This window comes from Ornithodoros turicata, chromosome 8 (assembly GCF_037126465.1).
Source record: "Ornithodoros turicata isolate Travis chromosome 8, ASM3712646v1, whole genome shotgun sequence".
NCBI lineage: Eukaryota > Metazoa > Arthropoda > Arachnida > Ixodida > Argasidae > Ornithodoros > Ornithodoros turicata.
Window position 1 is genome coordinate 16,792,290 of NC_088208.1, and position 18,841 is coordinate 16,811,130.

The 18,841-nt window shown below is 47.4% G+C and overlaps 1 protein-coding gene and 1 long non-coding RNA gene across 2 annotated transcripts; both read left to right on the plus strand.

Annotated features, from left to right (window-relative positions):
• Positions 1 to 833: 833 nt before the first annotated feature.
• LOC135365993 (uncharacterized) lies at positions 834 to 7,948 on the plus strand. Its single transcript, XM_064598641.1, has 3 exons — positions 834 to 1,269; positions 4,978 to 5,245; positions 6,180 to 7,948. The coding sequence occupies exons 1-3, from the start codon at positions 909 to 911 to the stop codon at positions 7,834 to 7,836; spliced, it is 2,286 nt and encodes a 761-aa protein (XP_064454711.1). The 5' UTR covers positions 834 to 908; the 3' UTR covers positions 7,837 to 7,948.
• A 2,505-nt stretch (positions 7,949 to 10,453) lies between these two features.
• Positions 10,454 to 14,094, plus strand: LOC135365994 (uncharacterized). Its single transcript, XR_010414054.1, has 2 exons — positions 10,454 to 10,560; positions 13,613 to 14,094. It is a non-coding gene; the product is annotated as an uncharacterized LOC135365994 (long non-coding RNA).
• The last annotated feature ends 4,747 nt before the right edge of the window (positions 14,095 to 18,841 follow it).

Consider the following 18,841-nt stretch of genomic DNA (forward strand, 5'->3'; position numbering starts at 1 on the left):
CACCATCCTCCATCTTGGAGAAAATTTGGTGTCATGGCAGCCCCCATGGAAAACGGTAACCAATGAAATGCGCCTAAGTTTGATTGACAGGTCGAGCCTCCTTTTTAGGGTCCTCCTGATGGCCAGACTCCCTTTGGCATACACGCCACTGACGCAAAGGGGTGCAGATGTACCTCTGGCGGAGTTGGCCAAAACGAGAGGACGGCCTATAGTCACAGTGACCGCCGCGAGGAGCCCAAGGCAAAGCGTTTTTGTCCGTCTCCATGCTAAAGGCGAGTTCCCACATACAGCGCTTCGCTTTATAGCGCTAGAAAATAGCCCTAAAAATCTTGCGCTGTTTTTCCGCCTGCCGTTCTCACATACAACCGAGCACATAGCGCTATCCTGCTGGAGTCACGGGATATCTCATTGCGACGTGATGCTCCGGTGCTACCGTGATTGCTTACTGTCGGCGTCGGGTATCCGTAGCATGAAGGGGGACGACACTTTCGATGCTGTGATCGCGATACCAGACTGTAGTAACCAAACACCCATGCATTGGCAAATCAAACTCGTGGCCATTTTCACGTCGTCGTCGTCGTCGTATTCCCGCCTTGCTGCTTCGAGTGATCGGAAGCAAAACAGACCCCAGCTTCCGCGACGTCACGGCTGAAAGGCGCTCACGATTGGTTAACGCAGACGCACCGCTCGATATAGCGCTAGAAAAGTTGACCGGGGCTCTACTTCGACAAGAGCGGTTTCATAGCGGTTCGTAGCAATGCGAGGAGGAAAATATAGCGCAATTTTCTAGTGCTATGTAGCAAACTGCTATATGTGGGAACTGGCCTTAACAATGGGCAGCGCACGTGTCACGTGAAGAGTGTCATTCGACTCGTCTATGTCTAGCGGGGAACACACGCGCTCCGGACATGAACGGCAACCCCACGTCGAGCGCAGGCATGGCCGTTTCTCAGCAGGTACCTGCTGCCGTCAAGAGTCCAGCTGGGGAAGTTGCGGCCAAAGCGAAAAAGTCTGAACGGAAGAAAAAGCGGAGCAAACCCAAAAGGACCGAACCATCTCATCGCCCCGTCGGACCATCAAACACTGGAGCGCCAACATTAGACCTCACAGGGCAAACCCTGGAGCCTGCCGGAGCGTATACAGGGGAGCGAGCTTCCCTCTCGATGGGTCTTGAAGCCACAGACGTGCAAGAGAAGGACAAGCAACCCAATGTTGGCACCCGAAGTGCAGACAGTGAGCTCGTGATGGAATCGGAAGAAGCCCCTACAGGTAAGCGAGGCATTCGTTGCTTCAAGTTGCTGTTCGGGTATATGTTGACGTGTGGTTCCGCACTTGGTCCGTGGCTATCATGTTCGCATTACGTCACAGCCCTGTGAGGAAAACGAATGAATTCCGTTCCTTTTGTATTGCAGTCGACGTAACGACATCATTCATCCCGCGAGGAGAAATGTTTGCACTTTGGTGACCCCAGAATAACCGTCATTTCTCCTCGCCGGATGAATGATGCCGTTACGTTGACGGCAATACAAAAGGAACGGAATTGATTCGTCGCATCGACTGACCTATGAGCGAAACCGTGCATCCACACGAGCAACATTCCCCGGAATGCTACAGCGGAAAAACGTCATCGATTTCTGCTGTCACGTGAGCACTCAATGTGATGTCTTCACGTACACTGCTAACCGTGGGGATATCCTGAGACACGGCCACAAGAATACTCCTGGCAGACGACAGAAAATGACGCTGATGTTGTCGTCTGCTAAGTGTCGTCTGCTAGGTGAGCAGCATGCCACTCCCGGTGTTCCTGCACCGTGTGAATGCCAATATAACATGGAACGGAATTTCGGCTCCGTGAGTAGCTCCGTGTTTGCTTATTCTTGCACTAACATCTTCTGTGAGCACGTCGCTCGTGCAAATACATGGAGAGAAACAGAAACCCGAATTTGTTTCTCCTCCTTCCCCCTTCTCGAGAAGGCCAAAAATGCCGAGCAGACCGTAATTGTTCTCCTCAAACGATTCGTCCAGTCGGCGCGGGAGATCGTTTGAGGAGACCAATCCGATGCCTCTCACCATTGTCGCACATCTTCGGAAGGAGAGGGAAAGCGTAAACTGCAGTTTGCTTCGTTCATAAATCACGAACAATGCAACCGATGAATCCCGTTCTTTTGTGTATGAGTGTCAAAGGAACGGCATCTTATATTCAGCGAGGAAGAAATTTTGCACTTTAGTGTCCTTTTAAGGATATCGAAATGCTGTACGTTTCACAACTTTTGGGGCAACTGTTGGCAGTATTGTTTCCTCCTCGAGCGCTCCAGTTACCGTGTATTCACACGAGCGACATCTTCACAGAATAGTCTAGTGGAACAATATGTGAAAAATGTTCCCACGGAGCCGAAGTCCGCCCCGTGTTATGTTGAGCTTTCACGCGGTGCCGGAATATCGGGAGCGACGTACTGGGCATTTAGCAGGCGACACCGTCAGCGTCTTTTCCTGTCGTCTGCTACGGAATATGTATTGTGGCTGTGTCGCAGGATATTCCCCACGGTTAGCAGTGCACGTGAAGACACGTCTTTGAGTGCTAACGCTCAAGTGACAACAGAAAGCTATGACGTTTCTTTCACTTTCCACTGCAGTATACTGGAGAATGTCTTTCGTGTGGATACCACGACCTACTAAATTTTATAGCGACCGCGTCAAACCCAATGAGGAGCCCATCCGCATGATCCGCTTGGGGCGCTCCTCATCGGCCCGCGAGACCTGCATCATGATTGGACGATGGAAATTTAAATTTTGAACGCGCAGAACCGGGCGCGCGATTACCGTAGCAGACGACAGCAACAGTTCCTATGAAAACGCGTAGAATGATGAATAATCAACTTTAGAAGGAAGCATCTCTCGTGGGACATTCACCGCTTGTACAAAAATACTACAGTAAGCTAAAGTATTGAGTACTGTAGAAATTGAGGAAGCAATAACCGGGCCGATGAGTAGCGCCATCGCTAGCCTCCAAATGCGGCGCTGGGAAGGGGTTCGTATGACATGGTCGCTATAATCTAGTAGGTTGAGGTGGATACGCGTTTAGCGGTGGAGTTCTAATGTCTAAGTACCACATTGAGTATTCTATGCTTACTTAGACTGTGTACCATACAGGGTGTTTTCTTTTTTTTTTCGTTACAGAATTGTTATACAAAAAAAAGTAAAAAAATATATGTAATATTTTGTAATATAGGTTAGTTGTACGGTTAGGCGAACATCGTGTAGGACAGCGTTTGCAACTTCTTGACGAGTAATTGGCTAAAATTCATTAACTTGATTCATTAATTAAATGTCTTCTGGGAAATGCGAGATGGTAGTCTTGGAGCCTTTCATTACTCCAATCCACCGTCCTTACTAAGCACCCTCCGAAGCGAACGTACTTGGAATATAAAAATGTCGAATGTCGCTATGCAAATGAGCCGAAACAAGAACTGGGCGTTTTTCGAGCGCAGCAAAGACGGGGCCTTCACCTTATCTTGGTCGGAGAGCGGTCTCAGATTAGAGACTTCTCCAATCAGCAGTGATGGCCAGTAGTTAACTACATGTAGTTAAACTACTAGTTAAACTACCTGACTGTAGTTAAAAAGTAGTTATGAACTACTTGCAGAAATGTAGTGGCAACTACTAGTTAAACTACTATTTTAAGTAGTTAACTACAGTAGTTAGGTTACCGAAGTCGCCAACTACTTCCGATTTTGCCGCAAGCTTTACGGCACGATTGTGCATCCTACTTTTACCTTGAGCTACTTGTTTGATGAGAACGGAGGTGCAGAGCAATTGTGTCGTGCATGTGTACTAAATCTTCACTTTTAATGCTTGTCTAGTGAAGCCTCATTTTATTTGCTGTGAAATAATTCTGCAGCTTAGTTTATCGCGTAGGCACAGAAAGAATCACGCCGCAAGCTTTGTATTTGACGATCGTAGCAATGGCTTGAGCCAAAGTTTATTATTGCTTGTGATTCATGTTTAGGTGTCCAAGAACACTACAAGGGATCGGTGTTGGTGGACAACGTTAAGTAGTTGTAGATGTAGTTAAACTACAACTTCCCTGAAAAGTAGTTGAACTACTAGTTAAACTACTCAATCACAAAGTAGTTAGTAGTTATAGTTAAACTACTGTAGAAGTAGTTAGTGGCCATCACTGCCAATCAGTACCATCCTTCCAAAGCACGTGCCCTCTCACCGGGATTGCCTGTTGCCTCTATCTGCGCTCGAGTAGTGCGTACTTCTGGTTTCGGCTCATTTGCATAGCGAAATTTGGCAATTTACGATATCTCGAAGGACGTTCGCTTCTCAGGGTATTAAATAAGGACGATGGATTGGAATAGTGACTTGCTATCCCGCATCCCTCCCCCCCCCCCCAAAAAAAAAAATCTTAATAACTTCATTAATGAATTATAGGTAATCAGTCGTCCAGCAGTTGTAGGCGCTGTTGTACAGGATGTCTGCCTGGACGTATAACCCACCTGCTGAAACGGCCTCTGTTTTGCTCTGCTATTTTTTATTAAAAATTATGCAACGAATAAAAAAAAACACCCTGTATGCCACGAGACTACACTCTTAAAAATGAACCTCGCCGCATAGCCGCATAGCACGCTCTTAACCAACCATCATCTCGAATGATATCGTTATCTGCCCTGATTTGTGGAAAACGGGAGGCGTACGCCCTTTTTGTGACACTGTTGCTGTTCATAATTGCCACAAAAAAGGCGTACGGCTCCCGTTTTCAAAAAGTCAGGGCAGATAACGGTATCATTCGAGATGGTGGTTGGCTAGGAGGGTGGTAGCTATGCGGTGAAGTTCATTTTTAAGAGTGTATAGATCAAAACAGCAGAATCGGCAAGGCAATGTGTTCGACGCGTAAGGATGCGTAACTTAAAAGACCGAAAAGTGAAGCTCTCTTTGTATAGCAAGAATATGCAGAAGCCAATGATCTTTCAGGATACCCTGGGACCATAGCGGAACAACCGAAGAGAACCAGTGCGAGGAATACGCGCATTTTCCTCCTCTCCGCTGTCGGTGGCGCTGTCCTCGTCAGCGTACTATTCTACTTCCTCCGGAACAGCCCTTGGCATGGTGCTCGCGTCACCGGCGAGCGTGACTGGTGCGGATCTTCAAAGAACTGCCACGACGCTGAAAGGTTCTTTGAAGATATCATCGACTGGAACGCTAACCCTTGCACTGACTTTTACCAACATATCTGCAACAGGTTCGTGCTGACCGCAAAGCTTTGGTACTGTATAAGTGCGTTGCCATAGACTTGCGGTGACAAGGGCGGCTGCACCGGAAGCAACTGAGCAGTGGGCAGCTCATTTGCACACGCTCACTAATTAAATAAAAATCCTATCTTTTACTTAAACCCACACTCTTAGAAATGAACTTCACTGCATAGCACGCTCCTAACCAACCATCATCTCGAATGATATCGTTATCTGCCCCGATTTGTTGAAAACGGGGGGCGGACGCCTTTTTGTGACAATTATGAACAGCATAAGTGTCACAAAAAGGCGTACGCCTCCCGTTTTCAACAAATCAGGGCAGATAACAATATCAGTCGAGATGGTGGTTGGCTATGAGCGTGCTATGCGGTGAAGTTCATTTTTAAGAGTGCACGTCGGCATTAGTGATTTTTTAATTAGTTAGTTTCGGTTTACATATTTTGTGCTTGGAGCAGCGTACCAATGTGCTTTCTTTCCCAGATACCCGACTGTCAAGTTCCGTGTTCATCGGGATGAACACGCAATTACCTGTTAGACGTCATCTTTATTGCTAGACAATTATTATTATTACTAGACATTTATTATTAGACTTCAACTTCTGTATTACACTCTTAGAAATGAACTTCACCGCATAGCACGCTCCTAGCCAACCATGATCTCGAGTGATATCGTTATCTGCCCGGATTTGTTAAAAATGGGAGGCGTACGCCTTTTCTGTGACAATTATGAACAGCATAAGTGTCACAAAAAGGTGTACGCCTCCCATTTTCAACAAATCAGGGCACATAACGATATCATTCGAGATTATGGTTGGCTAGGGGCGTGCTATGCGGTGAAGTTCATTTTTAAGAGTGTAGGCGTAGACGTTAACGTCAGTAGCCAGAGCAAACAAAAAGGCACAATAATATGCCCTCATACTTACAGGTGGACGAAGCCAACGCGGTTCTTCAACGCCTATTTAGACGAAGTCTTGCACGAGCTCAGGAATGATATCTACGTCCAGCTTGACCGAGTCAAAGACAATCTGGTCCACCGAGACGCAGAACAAGCGATGTCTGTCTTCTTCAAAAGCTGCAAGAAATTCATTATTGAAAAGAAGGAACTGCGACACCTTGTAAACGACGCCGTCACGATACTTCGGGTGAACGTCTCGCTGTGGAAATCCACCACGTCGTTCCAGGACATCTTTCCGGAAGTAGTCCGCTTGGCGCTCGAGGGCGCACCAAGCGTGGTCCAGATAAGGTACAAAAGACCCCGTATAGAAGTGTACTTTGACATGGGCCCCAGTCTCTCAACAATGTACGGGCATGCCATGGACGACATGCTTCGGACATACGTACAAGATGTGATTAAATTCTCTGGAATGGACGTGGGCGTAGACGCGACTGGCTTGGACCAACGGTTTAGCGAGATGTACGCGAGAGCGAAGAAGAGGTTGTATCTGCGTTTTCGCATCTCTCAACTGAAGATCGGCATTGACCCAGGTATCATCGTACAGGCCTTGAGGAACTTTCTTCCAAAATCTAACTTCGAAGACGCTTACATTCGCGTTCAGAATCTTGGCGTTATTCGAAACGCATTCCGAGAACTCTCCAATCTTGGTATCCAGGAGAGAAGCACGTACCTCGTCCTCCTGGCAGTCTCCCACCTTCTTACCCATGACTTTACGGCCCGCTACAACCTCTTCGAAGGGACCGAACAAAGAGAATGTCTCAGGATTACGAGCGAATATTTCAGCCGGGCGTACTTTCAGGCCGTCGTCAATCACTTCCTGCCTTACAACGCAGACAAGGAGGTGTCGACCATGGAAGCACATATCCGAAGACTCTTGCTGGATGGGACGAGGACATCGTCTCTCGTTTCTCCCGCAAGCAGAGACCGAGTGGCTCGCGGAATAAATACTGCCGTGGTCTGGCTGGCAGGAGCGAGGACGGATGTCTCCAGAGAGACAGCCTTTCAGTTCCTCGACCGGTCATTTATTTCGAACGTCGCGATGTTGCTGAAGGAACACGTTGAACTGCGAGACACCGAGGAGGACATGCCGCTTTCGCAGTGGCAGTACAACGGGACCTTCGGGTACGTGATGGAGAAGGGGATTGTATTAACCGTCGCGGTGTTACGTGGAGACATATTTTACGGCGACGACAGCTCTCGTTTGAACTACGCGACGGTCGGAACGCTGCTCGCCGAAGGGCTCGTGCAAGCGGGACTTGATGGAGTCGTTTACCCGCTGGCCGAATCGGAAATCGAGGATGTCATATTGTGTTACAAACGTCATATTGGAGAAGCGGGGGCGAACGCGACGGACGCAGCCGTACGAGAACTGGTTGCTTTGAAGTTGGCCTTGAATACCACCTGTGGCGTCAACAGAGGGGGCCTAAGTGAGGAAGATACGAAGAAGAGCGACCAGATGTTTTTTCGAAGATTTTGCCTGATCAATTGCGGACGTCCGTCGGGACATCGGTATGTTCTTCCCGGAAAGTTCCGTTGCAACTTTGTACTTTCCGAGAGGCCGGAGTTCGCGAAGGCGTTCGATTGCTCGCCCAATACGGACAAGTGCCCGTCTTCAGGCCATTTGTGACTCGGGGAATCTGTTTCATAATGATGAGAGTGATTTACACTTGAAAAGAAATTGAAGTAGTTCCCATAAAATACCCTAATATACCTTACAATAAACATATACACAAAGAACAGGAGCGGCTAAATTGCTCTGCTTTTGCTCACTGTATAGCACCATTTTTCATATCACTTTCAGAGAAAAGCGTGTGAAAAGGTAGGTCAACATAGCGCCTGATAAAGGGTGAAAAAGGGTGGTAAAAAAGTATCATAAATCCAAATTGCAACAAAAAGGCGTACGGGCCTAATCGGGAGCGGTATCCGTATCATTCGTTAGCAGGTAGAGCTTTAACATACTTTTACTTTTTTATTTTTTACTTTTTTTACTTTTAAGCATAACATATGCGACAACTACTACCTCTTAAAATGTGTAAATTATCCACCCTTCTTTCTAAGAATATAAGGGGTTTAGAGACACTTTTGTTTTTTGTGACTTCTTCCGGCAGACCATGAGATTTTTAGCGACAGTGAAAATGTGAAAATATTGATTGCAAAAACCGGATCATGCAGTATCGAAGACTCCATGGTGTCGATTTGTGAACATAGAAACAAGTAACGACTGAAATTGAACAGCGTTGACCGCATGTTTCTACGTGGCGTAGTTTTTTTTTTATTATAATTCAAAGACTCGTTTTCTGAGATACCCTGTATCAAGGGCTTCTCCTATATATATATCACTGGAGATGGCAACTCCGGCCCGTCGGTTTCCAGGACGTTTGGTTCCAGTGATATACAGTCAAACTCCTTTATAGCGAACACCTTTTTAACGAAAATACCACTACAGCGAATTTTTTTTGCGGTCCCGCTGGAGCCTATAGGTCCAATAATGTACATCCTTTTTAACGAAAATACCTTTACTGTGAACTGTAAAGGAGTTTGTCTGTATATAGAAGTAGTCCTTGATTTGGATGGGCACATCAAGATCTATCGCATTCTCTGATTCTAAAGTCGCAGTCTGAGTCTAAAGATGACATAACTTGCGTATCGTTTCCCGCCGCATTCGTTGTTTTCGTTCAAACTGTTCCTGTGATAGTATCTCCTCCTTTCTCGTGTCCGCGGATGGACACCGCCGTTTTTCCTTTGACATGGGCCTTCTAACATTAACGCATGTTAACCGAAGGGCCGGAGTTGCCATCTATACGCGAAGGATGGCATCAGCGTTACACCTCGAGAGATTCGCAGCAACGTTCACGAATACGGTGGGTCCGTCCTGGCAGTACGCCTTCACACAGATCTCAAAGTCGTTACTGTGTACCTTCAGCCAGCTGTGTACAGCAACCGCTGTAAACCGATGGACGGATGGAATGTTGTCCATTCCCCGAAAACATTCCTACACTCTAAATAGATATCGTGGTGGTGGTGGTGCACACGGAAGTGCTCGCCCTTGTCGGCCTCTCACAAGTGGGCAACTTTACGTCTACGTTACGTTAGTTACGTGTGCGGCACTCGCTGTTAGACCGCCATCAAAAGTTAAGGAGCCAGTTTTTCCTATCACCTCCCCGCGTGCGTGCGTGCGTGCGCGTGCGCGCGCGTGTGTGTGTGTCGTCTTTGGCTGCGTTCTTTTGTATGTAGTATGTACCAACTATACCCCAACTGAACACGTTAGTTTACGACTAACGCCCTGGGGAATTTGCGTCCTGAGACGACTTCTAAGGGAATTGTGCCGACATATGTCTGAAAGCGTCTGAGGCAGACGCAGGAAAAACAGGAGGTGGTGATGGTGGTGGTGAAAGGAAAAACAGAACTTCACCACATGTACTTGCTTAGCCAATCACAGTTCCGCATTACATCGTTCTACCCCTTTATTGGTTAAAAACGGGAGGCGTACGCCTTTTTTCGCTCACTTATACATTTTTTATTTTTATTATATATATATATATATTTATATTAAATATATTTAATATAATATAATAATATTATATAATAATATAAATTATAATAATATAATATAAAATATATTTATATTTAGCCCTTTTTATCCTTAATTCCTCGAACGTCACCAACAAGTGTTCTCGTTTCCTGTGTATAAGCCCTTGGGCTCGCGTTATGTTTCGCTTCTGATACCCCTGCTTTTGTATTTATGTTCTTTTGATTTTTATCTGTGTTTGCATCCTTTCCATCAACCTGTTACCCTCTCATGCCAGAACTCCCCCTTCAACTGTATATATGTGCCTGTACCATGTTTATATTTTTGTAACCTGAAGAAGTGCAGACTCGTGCACGAAAGTCTTGTTTACCATGTGTAAATAAATAAGTTGTTCCTACCATTTAATATCACTCTTTGATTTACTCACTTATACAGTTAAAAAAGGGGTACGCCCAGCGTTTTCTACAAATCAGGAGTGATAAAGGTATCATTCTGTGCAATGACTGGCCTTCGATGTGCTATGTGGTGAAGTTCTTCTTCCTCTTCTTCGCACAGCCAAAGATAATAGGACACCGATCAATGTGTCGGTGCGTTTTCTTTTTCTTTTTTTCATAATACCGCGCAAGCGAAATTTAGTACGAATGGGTCTTGGAATTCAACACGAAACGAAGAAACAGAAGAAGAAGAAGGGGAAGAAGAAGTACCAGCACGAGAAACGTGGATAATAATTATCAAACCATTCAAGAGGAAGCACGTCTGCGACAAAATGAAGATTTGGACGCCGTACGGAACGGCGCCGACAACCGAATTACTTCCTCTGAGGTATGTATGCCTCAGTTTGTACTTCACTCCCCCACGCGTTACCCCACATCCCGTTATGGACCGACAGGAAGACCACAGCCGCCAGCAAAAGGCGCCTGTCAAAAACAACGAAAAGATCACGTCGTGCTGCGTTCCGCGAAGGCATCGTAAGACCATCAGGGACAAATATCCTTTCGGCATCATTCCTTGGGAACACACAGGAGAAGGTAAGAAGGACGCACTACTGAAACGCGCTCTTAATGACGTCGACTTGTCTATAATTGACCTATCGATCCCGAGCGACATGGACAAGAGCTTCGTCCGTATAAGAAACCCAAGACCTCACGCAAGAAATCAGGGCTAAACTGTCGGTACGTGATTTACCCTGCCGTCCGACCAATGTCGAAGGCTGGATTCTTGAGCCATGAACTGCCTGTCCCTAAGCCCCAGGTACGCTTCAACTTGGGTGAAAATGGCGAGGATGTCGACATTTTCCCTGTGATAAACTATGGCGATGCATTTCCTGAGTACACGGAAACAGATCATGGGTATGTGTGCGAACCTATCATTCTGCCTGACCTCGAACAGCCCCCCTGTGAATCAGGGGAACTGCGTCCTTTCAGTCAAAATGGTCAGGACGTCGCCGTGTCTGCACCAAGAAGAAACGACAAAGCCATCCGTCAGACTCCAGGAGCAAATCGTGGGTATATGGTCGAACCTGCCATTCAGCGAATGCCATACACTGCCTTACTTGACCTGGAAGTGCCCGCTTGTGAGTCAGAGAAGCCGATTCCCTTCAGCCAATGTGCTCAGGATGTCGACATATCGGCACCCATAAAGAACGGCAAAGCCATCCGTCAGACTCCTGGAGCAAATCGTGTGTATATGTTCGAACCTGTGATTCAACGAATGTCACACACTGTCCTACTTGACTTTGTGGAAGTGCCCGCACAGGAGTCGAAGACATCACTTCCCATCAGCCAGAATATAAGGATTCCAGTATATCTCCACCAGGAATGAGTGACAGTGTCATGTGTGAGACACCAGGAACCAACTGTGGGCACATGTTCGAACCTATCGTTCAGCGAATGCCATACGCTGTTCTGCATGGCCCAGAACTGCCCGTAGAGGAATCTGAGACATCGCTTCCCTTCAGTCAGAATGGGGACATGTTTCCACCAAGAAAGAATGACGATGCCATTCGTCAAACTCCAGAAGCAAATTTTGCTCACATTCTTGATCCCATCGTTCAGCGAATGCTATGTATACTGTTTTGCTTGACCCAGGACTCCCCAGAGAGGAATCCCATGTATCAATTTCCTTCAGCCAAAAAGGTGAAGACGCAGACCGATCTCCGGCAATCAGGAATGACGATGTCGTTCGTAGGACTCCACGAGCGATGACCAAGAAAGCCTCCGAACTTGTCATTGGTGAAGCTAGGTTCACACATGTATATGACGAATATGCGACCCCTAAGAGTCCTCTAGCCCAGGGATTTCGGTTTGTCCTCGACCATCTAAGGACCAATATTTCGCCTAAAGCACACGATGACAAGGTGGAAATGCAGTTACAGTGTCACGCTGTCAAGGTGGCTTTAATCACGATCAATCAGAAAGGTCAAGACTTCGAAATCGCAATGTCCAACAGTCGGAATGGCAAAGACGTTGTTTTCCTTTCACCTGTGCACGGGGAACATATCAGTCATCAGGCTCCTGGTACAAGTGATCGCGGGATGGCGTATGAGAATGTGACCATCAGTGTTTCCCCTCCAGCCCATGGCTATAGAGGTAACGACAAGCTTAAAAGCCACTCTAAAACTAGGTTGTTGACTTTCAGCGAGAACGGTCTAGACGGTGAAATGCCAGATGACTACACGAACGGATATCATTGCACTGACTTCTATTCTGCGTCTGGTTGGCAAGATATCTCCGCGGTCTTCAGTAAAAATGACGGAAACTTTGCTTTCAACTCACCTACACAAGGACAAACCGTGTTCCACGACAATCTTGAAACAAAGGGCATTTACAATGAAGCAGAGATCCAGTGGCACGTTGTCAGCTTGTCGCTGACATTCAGTCAAAATGGCCAAGAAGTTGGTTCTACACCGTCGTTCATAGATGGTCCATATTGGCAGGCCTTTGACCCCACGATCACAAAGGCTGAGGCAAGAGTCTGCGCAGAGGGCGTCCAATACATCGAGAGGGATCCTCTCAATAGTTTTCGACAAAGCTCATTGACGTTCAGTCAAAATGGCGAAGACTTAGAGCTCACCTCGCCCGTAGGGGATGAATATGTCCTTCGCGAGACGCCTGGAACGAATTTAATTTCACCTGCCCAAGACAAGCCAGTGGCTCTTAAAGGAGTACAGAGGGCCATCCAAAAAAAAATTCAGATTAAGACATCTGATGAAAGTGTGTGTGTCATTATACCGAATAGCGCGAAAGGTTTTGATGTGTGCAATTTTTTTCCCAGAAAAAAACTCGCATAGACATAGCTCCGCGCCTTCACCCTTAACTCGCCACTCCAGCTATAACGAGGATGAGGAGGTATGATGGCACGTCACCGACGACGGCATAAGGAGACGGTTCTGGTTTGCTGGTCAGTGGGGGTCAGCGCCTTGTCTCTTTGCCGCCGTAAACCTGTTTTGCCAGTTTTCCCGGAGAATTGCGGATAGAAGGAGCGGCCGAAGCATTACCGAGCAAGGAGAAAGGCTTTATCAGAACCCCGAACAGCCGAGTAGCAGACGACAGCGGAGTAGCAGACATTTCTCTAGGCCAATCAGCGAGCGTTCTCCTTATAGCGTCAGCGCGAGGTTCCAGGCAGATCACAGGCTGGTACTGCTCTTCACCGCCGTTGCGCACGGTCGCTTTTTGCGGCGTATTTTAAATTCAATTTCTGCGATAATTATGACATTGTGGTGTAAATTACTTCGCATGGTGCATCTTAGTGGGCTACTTAACAGTTTTATAGGAAGAAAACTGGGTGTTAAAAATGACTTCTGTGCTACTTTAAGTGTCTTTCGCCTGTTGCCACTTACAAATGAACAATCCCCGGCTTCGATGTCTTTCCTCAGATAGAGTACGGGCCTGTGCCTTTCAAGACTTCCGACCGAAACTGTCGCCTGCCAACTTCATGTGATGGCCAACATGACCGTCCATCTGAGAAGCACACGCTATCATTCAATTTCAACCTAAGCAGCAGCGACGTAGAAATTACCCTTTCCTACACGGGCAGCATGATTCAGGATCCCTATATATTCCTGCGGTTCCCAAGATCTCGAGAACCACCAGTCTGGACAATGTCGATCGCTGACAACTAGTCACCGTCGCCTCCAAACAGAATAGTGTAAACCTTGGGCTCGCATCTACCGCGCAGGCCGAGAGCAGGTGTCTCAAGGGTGAAAGACGTACGGAGCACTTATACACCGTTCTTGGTGAAGCATCTTGAACATCCTCTCAGTGGAAAGATGCTTTGTACTGTTCAGCTACGAGCATCTGCAAGTTCGCAATTGAAGCTATATGCCTTCCTGACTGCGCAATAAATGTATTAAGACGATATTATTGTGCTTGTCCATTACTTTTTTAGCTGGCTATCAATCGCATATTCGCACCGACATACGTGACGGATACCACGACTACGGCATTAACCCTGGATTCGCCTGCACAATTTGTTATGTACCTCGCTACTCTACAAAATTTGTGTTCCTTTTTTTTTTCTATGATGGCTTATTCATCTCTAGCACAGTCTAAGATATGTCTCTATAAAGTGTAATAAAAGCCATTCAACGGTGGTTGCCAGACATATATTTGAAGCTTTGACCTAGGTCCCCGTCTAATACTATCCTCAACAGATCGTGCCCCGTAAGACTTACTTTCGGAACCAGGGACCGGGGATATCTCTCATTTTCTTGTCTGTTATTTTTGTTGGTTTTCCTTTTCATCATACGTTGGCGGAGATCAGTGGATAAGATTCTAGCATGTAGCGTGACAATTAACATCCAAGGACAGCAAAAAACAAAAAGAAAGAAAGAAAAGTGAAAGGAAAGAAAAAAGTACATAACAGGCGCAGCGCGAAACAATATTATAGGCACCAACAAGCGGCAGACAGCAGTCACTGTCTCGGGTGTCGCCCTTTCCCCACTTATGCATCAGTCAACACCCTTCAATTTCTGTCTAACAAGGACAGGACAGCGATTTAGTTACCCTAGAGTTACTGAGGCATGTGTATGGAGTGGTAAATTATTACGCCTTCCCTTAATAGTGGTGTTGCCCACACTCGGACTCGTGATTTATTAACACAGCGTAGGGGACACTAAGGGTGGCGACAGGAACAAAATTTCACATGCAGCGTCTACGATGAATTCCTCGCTCGCTACACACAAAATGCAATATTGTTACAGATATTTCGTTGTGGAGGTGCTTGGGAAGATTAATTGTTAGCTTAATTACTTGGAAATAGGAACTTTATACTTCTCGTGATACGAATCGTGACAACGCGAATTGAATGAAACGTTATTGCCGTGACAAAGCTTTGCGTTTAGCGCGACCCGCAGCCGTGGTAAGAACACGTTAACATAGCATTGTTTTGCAATGGTGCTAACATTTTAAGAGCATATGACTTGGGATAAGCATAAAAGCACGGAGAGCAGCGCGAGCAACAAAGCGTTGCTAAGCCGAAACTTTAGAGAGGTTCACGTGGTGGACAGGAAGTACAATGGCGGTTTTGACACGAGCGACCGCCAGAGGGGTACCACGGAAATATGTTCGAAATTGCCGCTCCTGTGCCGTAGACATGGTGGAAGGAAAGAGAGAAGGAGCCCTATTGCTCTGAGAAGTGAAGCCGAGATTGGGGGCCAGTCCAGTGACATCACCGCTGGCTTTCCGGTTTCGGTTACATACATCTCTATGGGAGCCCTCAACGCATAGTTTCGGAATAAAAGTGTGGAGGTAGCGCGCCGAAGTGGACCCCAAAGTGGCGTGTGCAAAGCGCCCTCATTGGACTATTCAGGTAACATGACCCCCACGTGGCTCCAAAGAAGCAAAACTTCATCTCCTATCCTCAAGTGACTTGCCCCACGCCCACGCTTCACTCTTCTGTCGAAAAGCCGTTGGAGCGCCTCATTTTCTTCTTTCCTCCATCGCCGTAGATGAAAGGGCTCATGAAAATGAAAAAAAAAAATGGCTAGGAATCAAGCGAGCTGGTGAAGAAGATGATGCATAATGTAAAACCCCGAGACTAGGGAACACGAAAGGACAGACCGCATGAAGAGTCGCTGAGAAGTCGCTGAGAAGGGGTGTTAGCTTAGCTCAATTGGTAGAGCCCTGGACCGGCAATCCAGAGGATGTGAGTTGAGTGCTACAGCTGGCTAACCTTTTCAGTGACTTTCATCTTTCATCGTTAATTTCTTAGGCAAACTGAGGCTTTGTATGTATTTGTCCCTTCTATGTTGTTCCAGCCTCAGAACATCAGTTCTTTCACGCATGAAGAAGACCGCATATATCAACTAGTTCGGCGCATGTCCTCTAGGTGGCGCCACGTCCCCGTTCATTTTAGGGAGCCTAGTTCATTTATCCACGTGATTTATCCTTTCATCAGGCACTTGGGGGCTCTATGTGTTGTGCTCGCCCCTAGATGGAGCTCGCCTCGGCTCGTTTGCCTATCCGTCACGTTCACCAAATGACGTTGCATACGGATACCAGCGTAGTGTAGTGGTTAGCGCATTCGACAGGTAATCGAAATCCCAGACAACACACATCGTCCTTAGGATATCCTCGCATTCCCATCATGTCCGAAACGACAAGACGTCCCGCTGAAACTTTGTATGGATGTCCAATGGACATCTCAGCGGGACCGCATATGGTACATCTCATACACGCCCCGCATCAGAAAGGCTGGGGACAAGAGATGCATCATGTGGTGCGATCTTCACTTTGCAATATCCACATGCCTGCGATAAAGCATTCAGTGTGCGGTCACCGTCATTTTGATGGCGCAGCTGACGTGTACGCGGTGAAACGATGTGTTCAGACTCCAGAGGTATAACCGGAATCAGGCGGGCCAATCCGGTTGAAGAAAAAAGAAACAGAGAAGAACTTATCTTTCATGAACAGGTGAATGAACATGAACTCTCCTAATAAACGGCTCTATTCTAGCTAACGCGCTGGCACACCCTGGCGTCGCGAAAGGGGAGAAGTGTGACGTAGATTCTTTCGGAGAAGGAAAGAGCTTTGAATGGCACTGCTTCTTGGTAAATACGCTTGCAAAAGAAAATGAATTGCACATTTGGATATGCATTTCATTTCATTGGGCAATTTCATGCGCTTCTTTAGTGTTTCAGGAAGTGATCGCACCTTCGGTCACTACCAGTCCCCGACTGGTAGTCAACATGAAAGCTATACGCTCTGAGAAAGAGTGATTGTGTACAGTTGCTACTTAATCGGTCAGTGGGTGATCACGATACTCCTTCACGTGGCGCTCCAAGTTTCTCTTTTACGTGGTCGCCTCTGTTTCTAAAGCGTAGCGGGAGACGAGCAGCTGTGAGCTCAACAAGGGCTGGTGCAACACCAGACAGTCCGAAAGCAGAACTTTGCTGTATGACAAGTTCTCTGCACCCAATCATATAGCTGTCATTTCTGAGTTGTACACTCTACACACAGAGGGGGGGGGGGGTAGTGGCCAGATCGGCTCGCCGTTGTTGGCCACAAAGAAGTGGACGTCCTCACCAATATATATATAAAAAAAATACGCATGTAGGATAGAGGATGAATGGTGGAGATGCGTAGTGGGTGCGTGGGTTCGTCGGGGAGAACTAAGCGGCCCCTCTGCCTAAGTGGTAGAGGGGTCGCTTAGCAAGACCCCTCTAACATTTTGCACTCCCCGACCCGCAAGTTCCGTCTCCTGCAGAACGAGAGCAAGGTTTATTGTTTTTGCGAAACATTCGGCATGAGGACTAACGAGGAAGAGGATGTCCGCTAGCGAGGAAGGTTTTTCGTGGGAAGAAGGGGGAGATGATGTCCCGTATCCCAGGGTGGCGCAGTTCAACAGCCTGCTGTGAACGGCCATTTGCCCGTCGGCGTCGTCCGTGGTAAACAGGACCTGCAGTTCAGATGTGCCGAGGACGCTAGGTGATCCTCCCTGTCGTTGCCGCCGACACCGACGTGGGACGGGATCCATTGGATGGCGATATCTTGTCGGCTTTGTTTATGCTGAGCGCACGATCTTCTGATGCTTCGCGCTAAGATGTTGTCACACATGGGGTTCGTCACGTCCCATAGGGCGCTTCTCGAGTCTGTGAGTGGGACTGCTCTGGCGAACCTTAGCACCTGGACCGCAGGAGCTGCGTTCAGGAGAGCCAGGAGTTCAGCAATCGTAGAGGATATCAGGTAACGCGATGTTCTCTCCTGCCAGGCCACGTTCACCGACGGGAGATAGAACGCACAAGTAGCATTTTTGTAGCAACGTCACGACTGGGAGGTACCCGAGGTACACGACGCCGAGACTGGGACGTACCCGGCTTCGTATCCCAGTGCCGGCTGTGCTGTCCGGGGTTTTTCCTGGGTTTTCCTCAGACGCTTTCAGACACATGTCGGCACAGTTCCCTTACAAGTCGGCCCAGAATACACATTCCCCCAGGGTTCGCCCTGGGGGAATGTGTCATGGCCAGCAATGCCATGGAATGTGTCATGGCCAGCAATGCCATGGAATGTGTCATGGCCAGCACGTCAACCACTGAGCCGCGGGAATTGGTGGAAAAGGGAGTACTTGCTCCCTTTTGCTCAAAAAGCAGACCTTCACCACAAATTACGCTCTTGGCCAATCGCCATCCCGAATGACATCGTTCTGCCCCCTGATTGGTTAAAACGGGAGCCGTACGCTTTTTTGAACACTTATACGGCAACGGACACTTGAACACTTTGACAACGGCAAGCCCTTTCACCATCACCACCACCACCTGAACACTTATACAGATCAGGAAAAGGCGTACGCCCCGCTCTTTCCGCAAATCGAGAGTGATAAAGGTATCATTCTGTGCAATGGCTGGCCTTTACCGTACTACGTGGCGAAGTTCTGTTCTTACACTCTTAAAAATGAACTTCACCGCATAGCACGCTCCTAGCCAACCATCACGTCGAATGATATCATTATCTTCCCTGATTTGTTGAAAACGGGAGGCGTACGCCTTTTCTGTGACAATTATGAACCGCATAAGTGTCACAGAAGAGGCGTACGCCTACCGCTTTGAACAAATCAGGGAAGATAATAAGAGTGTAGAGTGTAGAGAGAGCACAGCGCACGGCCCTTT

Bases quoted from the DNA above. Each gene is read 5' to 3' on its own strand.
- LOC135365993 (XM_064598641.1), top strand. From the start codon at position 909: ATGAACGGCAACCCCACGTCGAGCGCAGGCATGGCCGTTTCTCAGCAG. The intron at 1,270-4,977 runs GTAAGCGAGGCA...ATGATCTTTCAG, and splicing joins ATCGGAAGAAGCCCCTACAG to GATACCCTGGGACCATAGCG. The intron at 5,246-6,179 runs GTTCGTGCTGAC...TCATACTTACAG, and splicing joins TACCAACATATCTGCAACAG to GTGGACGAAGCCAACGCGGT.